Source organism: Trachurus trachurus, assembly GCF_905171665.1.
Source record: "Trachurus trachurus genome assembly, chromosome: 13".
NCBI classification, from domain to species: Eukaryota; Metazoa; Chordata; class Actinopteri; order Carangiformes; family Carangidae; genus Trachurus; species Trachurus trachurus.
This window is the reverse complement of record NC_139892.1, coordinates 36063389-36080558: the sequence shown is the minus strand read 5'-3', so window position 1 is coordinate 36080558 and position 17170 is coordinate 36063389. Positions and strand designations below refer to the sequence as shown.

The 17170-nt window shown below is 43.0% G+C and overlaps 1 protein-coding gene across 1 annotated transcript; it reads right to left on the bottom strand.

Moving 5' to 3' along the window:
• Positions 1 to 169: 169 nt before the first annotated feature.
• Positions 170 to 12591, bottom strand: LOC310995692 (leucine-rich repeat-containing protein 39-like). The gene is made up of 6 exons (XM_083984814.1): positions 12474 to 12591; positions 8864 to 9207; positions 6961 to 7117; positions 4299 to 4435; positions 1115 to 1260; positions 170 to 233 (listed from the first exon to the last, which is right to left on the bottom strand). The coding sequence occupies exons 2-6, from the start codon at positions 9107 to 9109 to the stop codon at positions 197 to 199; spliced, it is 723 nt and encodes a 240-aa protein (XP_083840940.1). The 5' UTR covers positions 9110 to 9207; positions 12474 to 12591; the 3' UTR covers positions 170 to 196.
• Positions 12592 to 17170: the final 4579 nt, after the last annotated feature.

The following is a 17170-nucleotide window of genomic DNA, read 5'->3' as shown; positions in this document are numbered from 1 at the left end:
GGTAAAGGTAAAGGTGGATTACGTGATCCTGGATGGCAAAACAAGGGATTTCAAAACCTTTTGAACAACTGGGTCCAGGTTTTTAAAGAAAAAGTTTGAATCTACAATGTAGAAAGAGATAAAAATAAAGAAGTCCAGTCTGGACCGGGTCGTACCTTGTAGGTGATGTTCTGGCAGCTCTGGTCCAATGAGGCGTTCAGGATGGGGAAGTGCAGGAGTCCCAGAGAGGCAGCCTGAGCCAATGAGAGGACAGCATCAACGTCAGCGCCAAACATCATGTGACCAATCAGCATCAAGGTCGCCCATCAGGCCCCCCTAAAAAATTAGTGTAATACCTATTTTTACTTTGACGTGGTGTGTGTTTGAAAACAGGGTACAAAAAATGTCCCTATCAGGGGAACGTTAGTGATTTTTCACAGGATCTGAGGGTTAAACATACATTTGCAAGGCTAAGCTTAAAACAAATTTCTGTATTTCTGTTGCAGGTGTAAAATTATGGCATTCACAAAGCAAGGAACTGAAAAGTTGTACAAGTATGTCTCAGTTTAAGAAAATGTTTAAAAAAGAAAAGATAAATGTCTACAAAAAAGAAGAAGGAGAAAGAGAAAAAGAAGGGGAAAAAAAGAAAAGATAGATAGACGAGTGGTGTCCACTGCTATTTTGTTTGTTTTCTTGTCACTACTATGTTTCATCATCTTTAATATTTTGAAATAGAGTATAATATTGGTGTTGAAGTAAGCCAATGTAAGTATAACAACAGAGAGGGGCAGGTACTATAAGTTTTCTTCATCCTGCTCCTTTTCATTCATGGTGACTATGTGTACATTATGTAAATATGCGCAACCCTGTGTATACCATGAATGGAATAAATCAAAATGAAATTAAATGAAAAAAGTGCTGCTGCACATCGTTCCAGGTCGACGGGGCAGAACATTTAAAAGCCTTTTTGCCCAGTTCCATTCCTGCATCTGTATAATGTCCAGAGAACGAAGGCCACATCGGCTGAGGTTTCTACACGTGTGTAAATACAAATATGTAGGCAAAAGTCCAAGAATAGATGTATAAATAAAGGTGACAGAGTGCGGGGGGCTCACACTGTGTCTCCACCACCCACCTGTGGATGTCCTCAGGTAAACACTGCAGACGGTTTCCTCCCATGTCGAGCCACTGGAGCGCCGGCAGAGCGACCACGCAGTCCGGCATGCCGGTGAAGTCCTTCATGGACAGATCCAGGTGCTGCAGGTTCCTCAGGTGTCTGAACTAGAGAGGGGACACAGAACAGACCTGAGACCAGCAGCTGGACCAGAACCTCTTGTAGATTCTGGTTCAAGTTCTGGGGCTGTATTTTTCCAGCGTCTCAGAGGTCAGTTTAGTCTTAAGTGCTGAGAATTTGTGGAAGTTAGTCGACTCTCAAACATAATAATAAAAGTTTACTGGACTACTCCCCCAGATATTTAAAGGGATAGTTCAACATTTGGCAAATTGGCCCATTGCCATAATCCCTATAGTCATAGCAGCAGTAGATTCGTTACCTTTAATTGTCGGTGCAAGCTGTTTTTAGAACGGTGGAGCAGAGCCGTGAGCTGCTCAGAGCTACGCTACGGAGGCTCATTATGGGATTTCTTGGTTTCCCTCATCAAACTCATCAAATACACAATCCAACAACTCCAAAACGCTCTGTTGGACAAGTTGTGACCTGCACATTCACCACGCTATGAGATAATAACAGAACGTTACCAGACAGAGTTGTTTTAGAGGGAAATTCATGCAAAACCACTGATGCACGTTGCCTTCAGGGACAGTTTTTCAGCAAGCAGCAAGTCTGTATTTACCTCTAACTGAGTTGTTGGATTGTGTATTTGATGAGTTTGATGAGGGAAACCAAGAAATCCCATAATGAGCCTCCGTAGCGTAGCTCTGAGCAGCTCACGGCTCTGCTCCACGGTTCTAAAAACAGCTTGCACCGACAATTAAAGGTAACGAACCTACTGCTAAGACTATAGGGATTATGGCAATGGGCCAATTTTGCCTAAATGTTGAACTATCCCTTTAAATATCTGGGGGAGTATGAGTTATTCTTAGACTTGAGAAAGTTGATAAAAAGCTTTTATTCTTAAGTTTGAGAGTTGGACTAAATTCCACAAATTCTCAGCACTTAAAGCAGAAGTGAGTGATCCGGTCGTTTTCGCTAATGCTGCGTTCCAGGCAGGCTTTTGAAATCGTAAATTACAGCTTCAAGTCACAACTTACAACTTTGTAGCGTTCCAGGCAACCCACTCGTGTTTTTCCGACCTGTTTTACCGGTGAAAGTCACTATAACGGCCACTCGTAACTTCCGACCGGTGAACTCGTACCAGATCGAACTGGTACCACTTCACGGTCGGAAAAATACGAGTTTCCTTGAACGCACCATAACAGTCCTCGTCGCTACGTCACCACATTCACGGCGTTCCTTGGCTGCACACACAGCCCTGCATGCCGTTCTCTCTCCTCATTGGATAAAAACTGTAGGATACGATAAATGTTTTCTCTTCGGCTCAGAGCAGAGCAGAGGGACTGAGAGACCCGTGTTTCAGTCCAAACACTCTATGTAAGTGATTGCTGTCGGAAGATATAACTATTTAAGACTTATATTAACACAAATATATCACTCACTTCTGCTTTAAGGCTAAAATCCTCTAAGACTTGGAAGTGACATCTAAAATTCAGTTTACGGCACACAGTACTGTGGTAACTCGGCTCTGAGACCGGATTTAAGATTCAGTCCTACACTTCACTAAAGGTGTGACTAAGACACTTAATAACTACCTTTTAAAGGGATAGTAGCATTTTTTTTAAAAGTTGGGTTGTATGATCTACAAATAGATGAACAGACCCAAAGAAACGGCCTATTTTCACGGCTTAAAAGAGGTTTTACCTGAAAAAAAATACACAGTTCCATTGTTTGCTATAATATAATTTTTCCAGTCCCTCAAAGTGCAGGAAAAACACAGTTTTTATTTGGACCTAACCAACTCACGTATCCCTCCCGCCCAGGGTTAGCGCCCGCCGATCAGCAGTTGGTTAGGTCCAAATAAAAACTGTGTTTTTCCTGCACTTTGAGGGGCTGGAAAAATTATATTATAGCAAACAATGGAACTGTGTATTTTTTTTTCAGGTAAAACCTCTTTTAGGCCGTGAAAATAGGCCGTTTCTTTGGGTCTGTTCACAACACTGTATGTTGTAAATTTTTTATTTTTTATTTAAAGGTTTATTTGAAATGGGACCTCACATATTCATGAACATACAAAAAAAACAACAATTAATTGTAGTAAATATGTCGGATTTAGCTAGGAGCTAGTTTCCATCCGTAGTCCCATGACACTTACATAAATAGAGTTACAATCAGACATTTAAAAACGATAAACATTTAAGACGGCAGGCAATAACCTCCGTAGGGGGTATAGCAGCAGTTATGAAATCTCTGGGCAGGGCTATTATGGGCTGGCGTTGCTAACGGGAGGAGTGCAGAGAGTCTTCTACTGCAATTAAAGTACTTAGGGGCTATTTGTAGATCATACAACCCCACTTTTAAAAAAAATTCTACTATCCCTTGTTACACCCCAGCTAGGGGTGTCTGAGGAGCAACATGAAAGTGTGACATTCTCTCCCCAAAACTCAAGCAGCCACGGAGCCAGAAGTAAATAAACCAATATTTATTGGTACAGAATAAATGATAATTAAATAATGACAGGGTTCAGTAACTTCGGGGTGGACCTCGGCCAAAATAACAAACAAAAGAGGATCTAACTCAGAGGGACAAACTAACCTGCAAAGGAAACCAAAAACAACAGAACACAGGCTGACCTCCCTGACTTAACCAAAAACAGGAGAAAACTGGATAACTCAAATGGCGGTCCACCCCTACGGGAGAACACAACAAAGACTAAAGGTGGCTGGTTGGGTGAAGGGGAGGAACGCGTGGTCTGCCTCGCTCTGGCCCAGCTGCCGACTGCCACTCGGGGTTTTTATGCCAGGACCCAGGACCGCTCTCAGACGCCGCACCAATCCCCAGCCAGCTCAGAAGCACCAATCGGGACCAGAGGGGGAGGAGTCTGGCCACCCGACTAAGGAGCTGCAAAGAGACATAAACACACACGCAAGCACACCTACACACATACCCAATACACACCAAGCCAGCGACGGCAGAAATACATATGCACCCTTATAATCACCCAGGCCAAACGACGGCAGTCGTAACACCCTTTAAGTGCAGCTTTCAGTCAATAATTTGTTTATAAGTCGACTCTGGTCCGTACCTGGTCAGGGAGGTGGTCCAGCTCCCGGTTCATGGCCAGCTCCAGTCTCTCCAGACTCTCACAGCCGCTCAGCTCCTCGGGAACCACCTGCACTCTGTTGTAGCTCAGCATCAGCTCTCTGAGCCACGTCAACATCCCTGAGACCAGAACCAGAACCAGGAGGACACATGGTGAGACCGGCTACAGGGTCGGTCTTCTAAACCCAGGGGTGCAGATCTGATGCCAGGATTGGGGGGGACACAAAAGTGATTTTTTTTGTTTGTTTTTTTGTTTTGCCCATATGCAGCTCATACCATGCCGCCATAAATCACAACTCCGCAGAGTCTCGGCATATCATTCAAAAAGTCCTGCACAGGGAATCATTTATTGTGCTTATACCTTTCTTGTTTATTTGTCCTAAACACCCAACAGAGAGTATCACTGCTGTTATATTAGTAAATTATAATTTAAAGGGTCTCGGACATATAATATCTACTCACGTTCTTATCTTTCGCCTCCCACCGACCCTCCCAGATCCCCAATTCTTCTCACCATCTTCCTTTCTCCCAGTGTATGGAACTTTATGCATGATTAAAAAATATGAAGCCCTAAGATTGAGGGGGTCGTTTTTTTTTAAGCCTGCTGATATCATCGGCGTCTGAGTAAGAAACTACCCATCATTTGCATCGTAGTGGAGGAGACCAGAGGTGGAATGTGGAGTCAGAAATATATAGGGCTGACCCAAAAAAATCGAAGCTTCGTTCGTAATGGTAATCAATCTTTAAGTCCGTGACACTGGTTCTCATCGGCAACTGTTACATTAAAATGAGTAGGCGACTTGGCATCCTGGAAACCTGCTTGATTTATGAGATATGCAGTGTTTGTTTGCCATTACTTTCATTATTTCCGCTACGACCCCCCCCCCTGATCGATTTATGTACGCGAAGCTTCGATTATCAAAATATGATAATCGGGTCAGCCCTATGTAACTCTCTGTGATTTACTAAGACCACTAAAGATAAACCTCTGGGTTCTAATTCGTCTCAAGGAGCGAGGGAAGGTAAGTAGTAAACACAAGTATATTTATTCCCACAACATCAAAATCAGTTGGAATCAATTGTGATTCAAAATCCCCAATGGTATGAAAATAATAAAAATAATAAACAAAAACAAAATAAATTGTCCTCTCAGCTCGTAGCTGATCTGATATCAAAGTTCAATGTGTTCAGTCAAAAGTCCGGATGAATCCGTATTCGTGTCAGTCCAAGTCTTTTAGTGTATGTGTGTGTATGCTACCCGGGTAGTATGTGTGTAATGAATGGTTACTGCGCTGCTCAGGCTCCAGGCGCATGCAACTCTCAAGGCAGTGATGAAGATGGAGGATATGGCATCCCCTTCGACCTCGGCACGCCTCGGACAGAAGACCCGGTTCACCGCAGATAACTCGACGCAGATCCAGCACTCAGCAACCAACAAGCATAGACACAAAGTGACCAGCATCATGAATTTCTGTACAGAATTATATCTATCTTCTTCTTTTTACTCGAATGTAACCAGCAATACTGTCCACAAAATAACAAGTAACTGTAGCATGAAATATTAAAACCTCGAGTCACCATTAGTGTGTATTTTTAACAGTACTGTATGAATCATGTTACACAAATCAATTCTAATCTCTTTTCAATCATGTTTCTCTTTTACATTACCAAAATACATATTTTATCATTTCAGAAATGAATTTAAACACTATTTACATTAGAAAAAACACAGCAAAAACCTGTGCGTGCAAATATCAGGCTGCGCTAGCACACACTGAACCCTTTTCTCACTCACTAACATTGAACATGGCGTCGGAGTGACGCAGGGAAAATTACCGTTGCACCCGTAAATAAATGCACTTTTTCCCAACTCAAAACTTAGCTTGTGGACTCATTACAACATCTTAAAACATTTACAATCAACTCCGATTGGTTTTATGGCATTATTGTTTAACATTCTGCATTTATAAACAACCGAAAACTCACGTCTCCATTAGCTGTTAGCAACTTAGCATATCACCATAACACAGTAACGTTACAACTCACCGGAGTTCTTGGTTAGAAACACAAAACGAAGCGTCTATTCCGGCTACAGTCGCACGGGCACTCCCTCGGGATAACTCAAAAAGCTGAACAGAGTCGTACTGTGAAAATAAAACCGTATTCTTCCACAAAACATCCGACGATCTTGCTCGACAGTATCACACAGCAACATCCGTATCAGAGCAATTCTTGCCCGTCTTCTTCCCAGCATGCAACGCACGCATGACCAGACTTTTCCTCATTGAGCGTACCTAAAGCGCCCTCCTGTGGTCACATCAAGCAACTGCAACTATACTCTTTTCATGGATTTACACTAAAATTGAACTGTTTAACATTAATCCATCACAAATACATTTAGTAAACCCACTGTATTTTTTATCAGGGTTACACCTAGAAATATATTTGTCAAACATTATTTGTTCCACCATTTCAATAATTTCTTTTTAGATGTGAGGAATGTGAAGTCTGAAAATACATTTGCTAAATTTTGAATAGTTTGGGGTATTTTTATTGGGGGGGACAATTCATGTTTTTCAGAAATTCCCCCCCGGGATCTGCACCCATGTCTAAACCCCCTCTTTGACCTGTCGGGAGCTACTGACCGATCTGTTTGGGGATTTCAGAGACGCCGTTGCGGGACAGATCGAGCACCAGGAGGTTCTGGAAGCTGGAGATGAAGTGAGGGATCTTCTGCAGTCCGGTCCGGTGGAGCTGCCACTCCTGGACCTGGTTGAGCTGGACCAGACAGCCCGGTAGGACCTGCAGAGACAAACACTCACATCAGACCAAGGGCGTCATTTATGATATAAAAAAAAAAAAAAAAAATTACTTGATTAATCAAACAATAATCGATTATTAAATTAATTATCAACTGTTTTGATAATCTAATAATCAGTTTGAGTCGTTTCTTAAGAACAAAAGTCCAAATTCTCTGATTTCAGCTTCTTAAATGTGAATATTTCTGGTTTCTTTGTTCCTTTATGACAATAAACTGAGTCTCTCTTTGGTTTGTGGACAAAACAAGACATTTGAGGACGTCGTCTGGTGGTTTGGGAAACACTGATTGATGTTTTTAAACATTTTATTGAACAAACAATAATCGACAGATTCATTGATAATGAAAATAATCATTAGTAGCAGCCCTAACAAAAAGTAATTGAGTTAGTAACTGAATTACTACATAATAACAGTAACTATTGCGTTACTTTTTTCAATAAAATGCTCAAATATGTCAAATTACTCTGACTCATCCCCGTAACCTCCCGTTTACCAACTCCAGTTGATTCCAGATAAACGGCTTTTTTCTACTAATTAGACAAGTTGACGGACTGAAAAAGATGTTAGAACGTAGGCTATACTTTAACAGGTGTATTATTATTTTCTGCGCATTTTATTGTCAGTAACGGTAACAGCGTTATAATGGGGAAACAGTAACTTTTTTGATTACTGTTACTGAAAAAAGTAGCGCCGTTAGTAATGCCATTATTTTATGACGTGGTAATCTCTGGTCATAATTGGTCAAGCCCATATTCTGCTCAGAAACATAATGAAAAGAGCCACAAGGCCAAGAAACAGTCTTAAATGGCTGGTTCATCATATAAAAGGAGAAAAGACACTGTCCCAAGAGGTGATAGTCATATCACTGAGTTAAAAAGTTAAGTGTTATCTCAAGTCAGCTGTCTGGTCTCAGTAGCTACTGAATTGGCTTTTCTCTCTGAATCAAATTGTTTTTTTTACATTGTGCTATTGACAAGCTGTGATGTGCTATGTTCATAATGCTTCATCCAGGCAAGATAATAATACTAATAGTGGTAAATGACTGAAAGGTGGGGATGACAAAATAAAGAGGTAAATAAGCCTTGTCCTTTTATCAAAGTTAATGATTTTGCACTTTTTCATGCATACGCTGACTTTTTTGTTTAAAAAAATCCCTATAAAGACAGAGACCCCCCCCAAATGTTTAACCTGCTGTGAACATTACATTTCCTGTCATGTTGTCTGTCAGTGTATTAATTGTCTAGTATTGTTGCTTTTTGTGCATGGCTTCTAATGTGTCCAATGTGTATAATGTGATTGTGTCTTGTGTACTTTTTTTTTTTTTTTCTGTTGGTGTTGCTGCTTAATGTTGCTTCTGTTTTGTCTGTAGCGGCTGCTGTTTGAGTTCAGTTTTATGTTAGTTTGTGTGTGTATGCATTGACCTTCGCTGAGCTCTCTGTCTTTTGTCCACTATTCAGCTTTTTAATCATTGAATGTATTATTTGTATGTTGATAATCCAACATTTTTTCTTTTTCTTTTAGGGTGACTTTAAACATCAATCCAGGGACAACAGATGCAAAATAGCCTTTTGGCTAATTCTGGCATGTTTACATTTGTTTAAATGTTTTATTAATGTGCAATGTCCCTGATCCTTAAACCTTTAAATAAATAAATAAATAAATAAATAACCCAAAGCTACGCCCCTGCATCAGACCGAAGACTGGACCAGGACAATAATCTGTAGATACCTTCCACTCCTCCTGCTCGATGCGGAGCACCAGCCGTCCGTCCTCGGTCTGCAGCTTCTGTCTGAGTGGAGCCAGAACGGCCCGGTCCTCCCAGACCCCCAGGCTGAGTCTGGAGCGCCGCTCGGTGCCGCTCCTCCTCCTCTGCTGCTCCTCCTCGTCCTGCTCCTCCCTCCTCCTCTTGATCCGGGTCTCCCACAGAGCTCTGACCGAGCCGATGGAGCCGCACACCACCACGCCCCCCACCATGGTGACCACGACGACGATGACGTCACAGCGCCGCACGGGGAGACAGGCGAGATGACCTCTGACCTCTGAGCTGCAGCCTCGCTCTCCTCCTGATCATCCTGTAGGAACAAATACAAAACATTTCATTTCTTTGATTTCATTTCTATTTGACTAAATAAATTGTAAAGAAAACCGTTTTTTAATTATTCATTTAATTGAGGCCTGTATTGAGGCCGCATTTTGTAATAATGTAATTAATTTCACCTCATGATGTAATATTTTGTAAAATCTGCCACATTTTGTAATAAAATTCTTAAACACAATATGTAATAAACTTTGCTGCATTTTGTAATAAGTTGTTACATTTTGCACAAAATTATTATTAAAGTTTCTATATAAAAAAGTGCAACACTTGTATTTTGTAACTAATGCAATATGTAACAACTTATAACAAAATGCGGCAAAGTTTATTACATATTACGTTTAACAATTTTATTACAAAATGAGGTGAAAATGTATTGCATTATTTCATAATGAATATATATCTTAAATTACTCTTTGTATATTTATTTTATAGTTTTTAAAATGATTAGGGAGAGATTCACCTATATTTCTTCGTTGCTCGATGACAATAAAGGAAAATTTAAATTTACAATATAACAGAAAATCCTCATTTTGGTGAAATTACAACAGTGATTTATTTGATTTGATTTGATTTATTTTCCATTTATCTTCACGTTGTCAGTTACACAGAATGAAAAAAGTACATTTACTCTGAGTGTATCTTGTTAGTTGTATTTTCATTAGTGCTGTAGTATTACAGTGCAGTAATATAACAATGTACAGTGTTATTGTTGTGTAGTAGTAGCCTATCACAGTAATGGACTGTTGTGTTACAGTGTTGTGGTACTACACTATAATTACAGTAGTATTATCATAGCACCACTGTGTTATTGCAGTACTACTGTATTACAGTGTTGTATTATCAGAGTACAGCTGTACAGTGTTGTAGTAGTATCACACAGTACCACAGTGTTAGTGTTGTAGTCGGTGAACACTGGTGTCATGTTGTAGTTAGTGTTGTATTCCTAGAGCTCTGTAGTATTGCAGTACTGTGGTACTCCAGTATAACAGTGAGGTAGTATTATTACAGCGTAGTAGTATTGTGCCGGGAGGCACGTGCAGGCAAAGGAGACCTGGCAGTCCTTTGGCTAGATCTAGCCAATGCCTACGGATCCATTCCACACAAGCTGGTGTAAACCTCGCTTGACCGACACCACGTTCCAGGAAAGATCAAGGACCTTATTCTGAACTATTACAGCTGTTTCAGTTTGAGAGTCACTGCCGGAACATCAACATCTACATTTCATCGGCTAGAGAAGGGCATTATCACTGGATGTACCATCTCCGTGATATTGTTTGCCTTGGCCATGAATATGTTGGTGAAGTCAGCAGAGGTGGAGTGCAGAGGCCCACTCACCAACTCAGGTGTGCGGCAGCCCCCCATCAGAGCATTTATGGATGACCTGACGGTGACTACAACATCAGTCCCGGGCTGTAGATGGATCCTCCAAGGCCTTGAGCGACTCATCAACTGGGCCCGGATGGACTTCAAGCCAGCCAAGTCCAGGTCCCTGGTGGTGAAGAAGGGGAAGGTTTCAGATCAGTTTCGCTTCTCACTAGGAGGCATCCAGATTCCATCTGTGGGTGAAAAGCCAGTGAAGAGCCTGGGCAAGATCTACGACAGCACCTTGAAGGACACCGGAGCGCTCCAAGCAACATCTGAGGAGTTGGGGACCTGGCTGACAGCAGTGGATAAGTCAGGCCTACCAGGCAAGTTTAAAGCTTGGATTTACCAACACGGCATCCTGCCACGTCTCCTCTGGCCGCTACTGGTCTATGATGTGCCAATGACTACCACCGAGTGCTTCGAGAGGAAGGTCAGCTGTTTCCTGCGGAGGTGGCTGGGCCTACCGCGAAGCCTCAGCAGCATCGCCTTGTACGGGAGGAACAACAAGCTAAAACTGCCATTTAGCAGTCTGACGGAGGAGTTTATGGTTACTCGAGCAAGAGAGGTGCTGCTGTACAGGGACTCCAGTGACATCAAAGTCTCCTCGGCTAGCATAGAAGTAAGAACAGGCAGGAAATGGAAGGCCCACGAGGCAGTCGACCAAGCTGAGTCCCGGTTGCGACACAGCGAGCTGGTGGGGACAGTGGCATCCGGACGGGCAGGCCTCGGGAGCAACCCAAGACCACGCTATAACAAGGCCCAGGGAAAGGAAAGACGCCAGCTGATCCAGGAGGCAGTCCGAGCAGGGGTGGAGGAAGCCCGCTGCAGTAGGACAGTGGGGATGCGGCAGCAGGGGGCGTGGACCCGATGGGACGGGGTAGCTGAACGGAAGATATCGTGGACAGAGCTATGGAGAGCTGAGCCACACCGGATTAAGTTCCTTGTTCGGTCGGTGTACGATGTCCTCCCGAGCCCATCCAACCTCTTCCGCTGGGGCTTGGCCGAGACTCCACTGTGTCCTCTCTGCCAGAAAGGTGGATCGCTGGAGCACGTCCTGAGCTGTTGCCCCAGGGCGCTGGGAGATGGGCGCTACCGCTGGCGACATGACCAAGTGCTGCGGGTCATCGCAGAGGCCATCAGCACAGGGATCTCCACCAGCAAACACCAACAACCAGCAAAGCAGTCCATCACCTTTGTTAGGGCTGGGGAGAAGCCACAGCAGTGCCGGAGTCAAACAGGGGGGCTGCTGGCAACAGCTCGGGACTGGCAGCTGGAAGTCGACCTAGGGAAACAGCTGAAATTCCCGGAGAACATCGCAGTGACCACACTTAGGCCAGACATGGTCCTGGTGTCAGCAACAACAAGGCAAGTGGTCCTGCTGGAATTGACTGTTCCCTGGGAAGACCGGATGGAAGAGGCCTTTGAGAGGAAGAGAGCCAAGTACGAGGAGCTGGCAGGAGAATGTCGAAGCAGGGGATGGAGGACCCGGTGCAACCCCATCGAGGTCGGATGCAGAGGATTCGCCGGCCAGTCTCTCATCAGGGCACTCAAGATGTTGGGAGTGAAGGGACTGCAAATAAGGAAAGCCATCAAGAACATCACAGACGCGGCAGAAAAGGCGTCGAGATGGCTGTGGATCAAGCGGGGAGATCCGTGGGCTACACATGCTACTTAGACACAAGCTGGGGCTTGATCAACCCCGGCTGGGTCGCCTGGGCGAGGGTGTATGATGTTGCGAGACCCGAAACACCCAGTGAACCCAGGTTACATCACTGATGATGTGTCTAAGTTGCACCGAATGTGTATATTAGAACTATTGTAGTATTAGTGTAGTAGTACTGCAGTACTACACAGTCTCAGTGTAGCAGCTCTCACCTTGTCTCAGCGCAGCGGCAACAGTCGTCGTCCATGCTGAGAAATTTGACCTCAGATCAGATCAGCTGCTGGTTAATTTTAGTCAGAGTCTCCAGGTCACATGACCGACAGATACCCCACCTCTTACCCCCCCTCTTACCCTCTTACCCTCTTACCCCCACCTCTTACCCTCTTACCCCCCCTCTTACCCCCCCTCTTACCCTCTTACCCCCCCTCACTCAGAGTCACATGACTGGGCCGGTCCTGGGTCCAGGGAGAGGAGTCGGGGTCTCTCAGCCAATCAGAGCGGAGGACCACCCACCTCCTCTCTGACCTCTGGAGTTTCTGACCGCGTGTCCTCCTGCACGTTGGGACGTTGTCATGGTGACGGCAGCATCTGGTCCACACACAGCAGCAGCCCTAAAGAACAAGGATGGGATGTAGGAGCTCAGTGCATCATGGGAGTTTGGTGAAAGAAGCTAAAATGAGTCGTAGCAACAAGTAATAAATATTTGACACATGAAGTAAATAAATTGGCCTTTGGTCAGCCCTATATATTATGGTATTAAACTACATCTATTTATTTAACTAGGCTAGTTAAGTCACAGTAGCATATACTGATTTGTTGAACTTACAGGCTTGTTACTAAGTATGTATTACAGTTTTTCTCAGTCGCTTTGGTGCTTTTCTCACATCACACTTAACATTTGCACAACAGTTAGTGCATTTCTCAGAACAATTATTGCAAACTGCAAAACCTAGTGGATGACCTGCAAAAGCGCGTCACTTGCTCAAAATGGATTGTCCATCCCTCAAAAGCAAGTACTCATGTCAATGAAACTGTCAGTGTCGTCAAAATGAGAAGTCCTGACACCATCGTTTATGAACAAGATGGTCAAATGGCTTTGTCATGTTTTCATTAGGACACTTTATTCTCTAAGTGTTTTCCAATGCAAAAAGTGATGATACTACCTGAAAATGCTCCAGACAGCACTATACACTACTTGTACAGCCATGTGAAAACTACAGTAAAGTTACACATTAATGTATTTAGTGGAGATACTGAATATGTATGTTTCACATTTCTACTGCATATGCTCTTTGCAATTCTGATTTGTTCACAGCATTGTGCAAAGGAAAAATACACTACAGTCATCTACAACAAACATAAGAAACACTCTTAGGGTACAACTTTACATAAACAATGTTGCAGTACATATAGCCTAGTAACTGAACCTACAGAGTACTGTAAATCATTCCTGCACATCCAGACGTTCCAGTCACATTTTCATCTACATCACTCTGTCAGTTGTAGCGATTGAAACAGATTCAATATTCCCAAAGATACAGTAATGTCATCCTTACATTGTATCTCTTTCAACCTTATGCCATTGTTTGTAATGGGCTCAGTCTCTTCCACCTCTGTGAGGTTGTCTTGTAATCCTATGTGATGCAGAGTAAAATTACAGTAATGTACAGTGTACATGTACTGCATCAACCATTATTACTGTAGTGTACAATACTGTCAAAGTGCTTCCTACTTATAAAATGCTGTAGTGCAGTACCGTGTAAGTCTAAATGTAAAAAAGTTCTTGTCCCTTTTTTGTAATGACTCAAGCAATGAAATGAGGACTATTAGTTTAATAGAGAAAGACTATTCCGCGTTCAAAAGTATAGTTCATTTTGACTGACATGACATAAACAAATGATAATGTTGTAAAACAGCAGAGAATTGTATGAGAGCAACTGATACATGTCCAAAAGCATTTACAATTTGTTCAGAGGAAGGAGAAACTGCTACTATGATGTGGACAAATGACTACATGTTGTGGAGGTTGAACTAATAGTTATGAGAACTTCCATTCTGATCTGAGAATAGCACCAAAGCGATTGAGAAAAACTGTAATTATCATGATAAATAAAACTCAACCTGTCACACAGCTCCATGTTGTCTCTGTGTCTGTGCCGCTGTCCACGGTGAGGGGGGGGGGGGGGCAGCTTCTGCTCACCTGACTCTGTGCAGCTTCTTAAATCCAAACAGTCCGACACAGCGACGCACTGCTCCTCTTTGGCCTCAGTGTCTCGGACTTCCAGAGCAGCTACAGCGCAGCGTTGTGACCTCAACCATGGTTGGTGAGAGCAGAAATGTTGTTGTAGGCCTGTGCATATTCTCCTTTGTCCAGGTCATAGTATTTCAAAGGAGGTTAAATCGAAAGCAACTGGACTTATACTGAGTCTCCACACCAGATAGTTGGACCAGTCCCAGCCTGGTCAGATGCTACATGAACTGATGAAGCCTCTTGGATGAAGGTGAAACGTCTTCCTAGACAAATAACTAAGTCCAGTTGAACCTCCTTTGAAAAAAAAAAAAAAAAAAAAAAAAAAAATTGTTGTAGTGAAAATGGGCGGGCTCGTGAAAACGAGCGTTAACTCGCGTATCTCGCGTTTGGTTGCGCGTAAAAGCTCGCGCGAAAAAAAAGCGTTCCTCGTGTTTGAGTGGGAAGCCCCTGTGGGTCTTCCCACCAAACACGATGAAATAGACGAAGACGCGAGGGTCCCGTCGCCATAAAAGAATCGCGTGTAGCATCGCAAAAAAAAAAAAGTCGCGTCTACCGCGTCTCGCGCCTAATCGCGTCTTTGCGTCACGGCCTTTTACACCGCGGACGTAACGAATAAACGGTGACGGTGTGAACCAACAACATAGAACAGGACCAGACGTGGCGTTGTTTCCTCTTTCCACCGACAGCTCCACTCTCCCTTACTTACACTAACTACTGTTATTGTTGAGGCAGAGAATTGTGGGATTTGTAGTTTTTGACCAATCGCAGGTTGTGATCTTTCTGTTTTTGTGATTTTCCCCGTTTCACACATGTATTTTTTTTTTTAGGGGCAAATGCGAGTGAAATGCTCGCCCATGGAGGGCATAAGAACATTTAAGACCTGTCTAAAATTATTTAAGACTTGAACACAATAATTCAACAAATTTAAGACAACCTCTTCCCGTTCCAACGGCCCGCCCACGGGCCCCCGGGGGGGTTTTAAACAGGGAGGTGTCATAGAGGATGTCACCAGTGACTTGAAATAGTCATACCACATATCGTTGGAAAGCTAAAACTGTTGTGATTAAAGATATGCCGACCATTTCCAAATATAATCATCACAGCAACACTCGAATCAGACTTTAAACATGCTAACAAAGTTCGTAAAAAGCCGATATAACTCACGATTTGTGTCAGGGCAGGCTCAGGATCACAGGGTTTCCCCACAAGCTTGGTCTCGTTACATTCAGAAAAGTCCAGTAAATCCAATCCAGTAAAGTATTTAGTCCAAAACACACGGTTGTACCGGTAGATAGCCTCATCCCGCTGCTGCATCTTATGAAATTACGCATTGTATATCCAGTAAATCCGTTTATTTCTCCTCATAAATCCGGCGTTTACATGAAAACAATGGCTGTTTTCGAAACCGCATACTACCGTACTGCCTACTACATACTGCGTTATATGTACTGTATACTGCATACTGAATGTGGGATTCAGTATGCTGCTTCAGCAGACCGACACCGTTATCATCGCAGTATGCAGTATACGAGTTTCCCAGAATGCATTTCACGGCAACCGGTAGCAGCAGCTGTAAAACAGGCTAAAAGCTGTTTTATTTCTCGCTCTAGCGCTGTAATTATGTAACTTTTTTAAGTTTTAATATTTTTTCATGCGAGAAAGTAACTGTTAAGACCCCAAATATACGGCCAGTTTATCCAAATGACGGCTGTTTAAAAGTTTTCTCCGATGTTTTTCGGAGAAGTGAAGCTCCGCAGCGACCGGGACATCACAGAGGCAGCAGCCCGGCTCCTGACGTGCTCGGCCGGCCAGCACTACGACGTCATTCCGGAGGAGAAAACGGTCGCTAATTAACTTACCCGCAGGTTTTTAAAGGTTTACCACCGGCTGGTTAAGTTATTTTTAGGAGAAAAATGTTGGTCTCATTGATGAAATCTCAATTGTGGCAGTAGCATTAAGTTAGTTTGTTTGAATGTAAAGTGAAGCTTCTTGTGTGTGAGCAGCGCTGCCTCGGGGCTCTGGAGCCTAACGTTACGTACAGAAATCACCACATTTACAAAAAATAAATAAATATTTTACAATGAACCGATCAGTCTGCATTAAGTTTTATTTTATTAAACTATAGTTACGGTACACGGCTACACTACCGTCTTTGGTTACGCTCTGGTTACGTTAGGACGTCAGGGGAGCATTGCATTGTGGGATACAGTAGGCGATGTAGACTGGTCAGATGCATACTGGAAATATTTTCCGAATCAGTACGACATCCGGGAACTTTTCGCATACTGCAGATTTTGCTTTTGTTCGCATACTGCATACTACATACTACATTTTGGCCAAATCAGTAGGGGAGACCGGGGACAGTTGCAACACTTTTTGCATTTGGCTCTCTTACTCAGAGACGGTTTGGATTAGACAAACCAAATTTTTATACAATAAACTTACATTTGTCTGTTAATAGTCAATACAATTAATAGATGATTACAGAATCCACATTCTTCACAATTTGCATTTGAGTGTAAGGAGTCAGATGTTGCAACTGACCCCGGGCCCGGGGACAGTTGCAACATGTTACAAATACAATATATTTCATGTCTAGTAAAAGGATTATTATCAAAAATGTAAGTTCTATAGTGTTATTTATTCATCAGCTTTGAT

Coding starts and splice junctions, on each gene's coding strand:
- LOC310995692 (XM_083984814.1), bottom strand. CDS start 9,109: ATGGTGGGGGGCGTGGTGGTGTGCGGCTCCATCGGCTCGGTCAGAGCT. Junction 4,436..6,960: donor TGAAATCCCCAAACAGATCG/GTCAGTAGCTCC, acceptor TTCTGGTCTCAG/GGATGTTGACGTGGCTCAGA. Junction 1,261..4,298: donor TGGACCACCTCCCTGACCAG/GTACGGACCAGA, acceptor TCCCCTCTCTAG/TTCAGACACCTGAGGAACCT.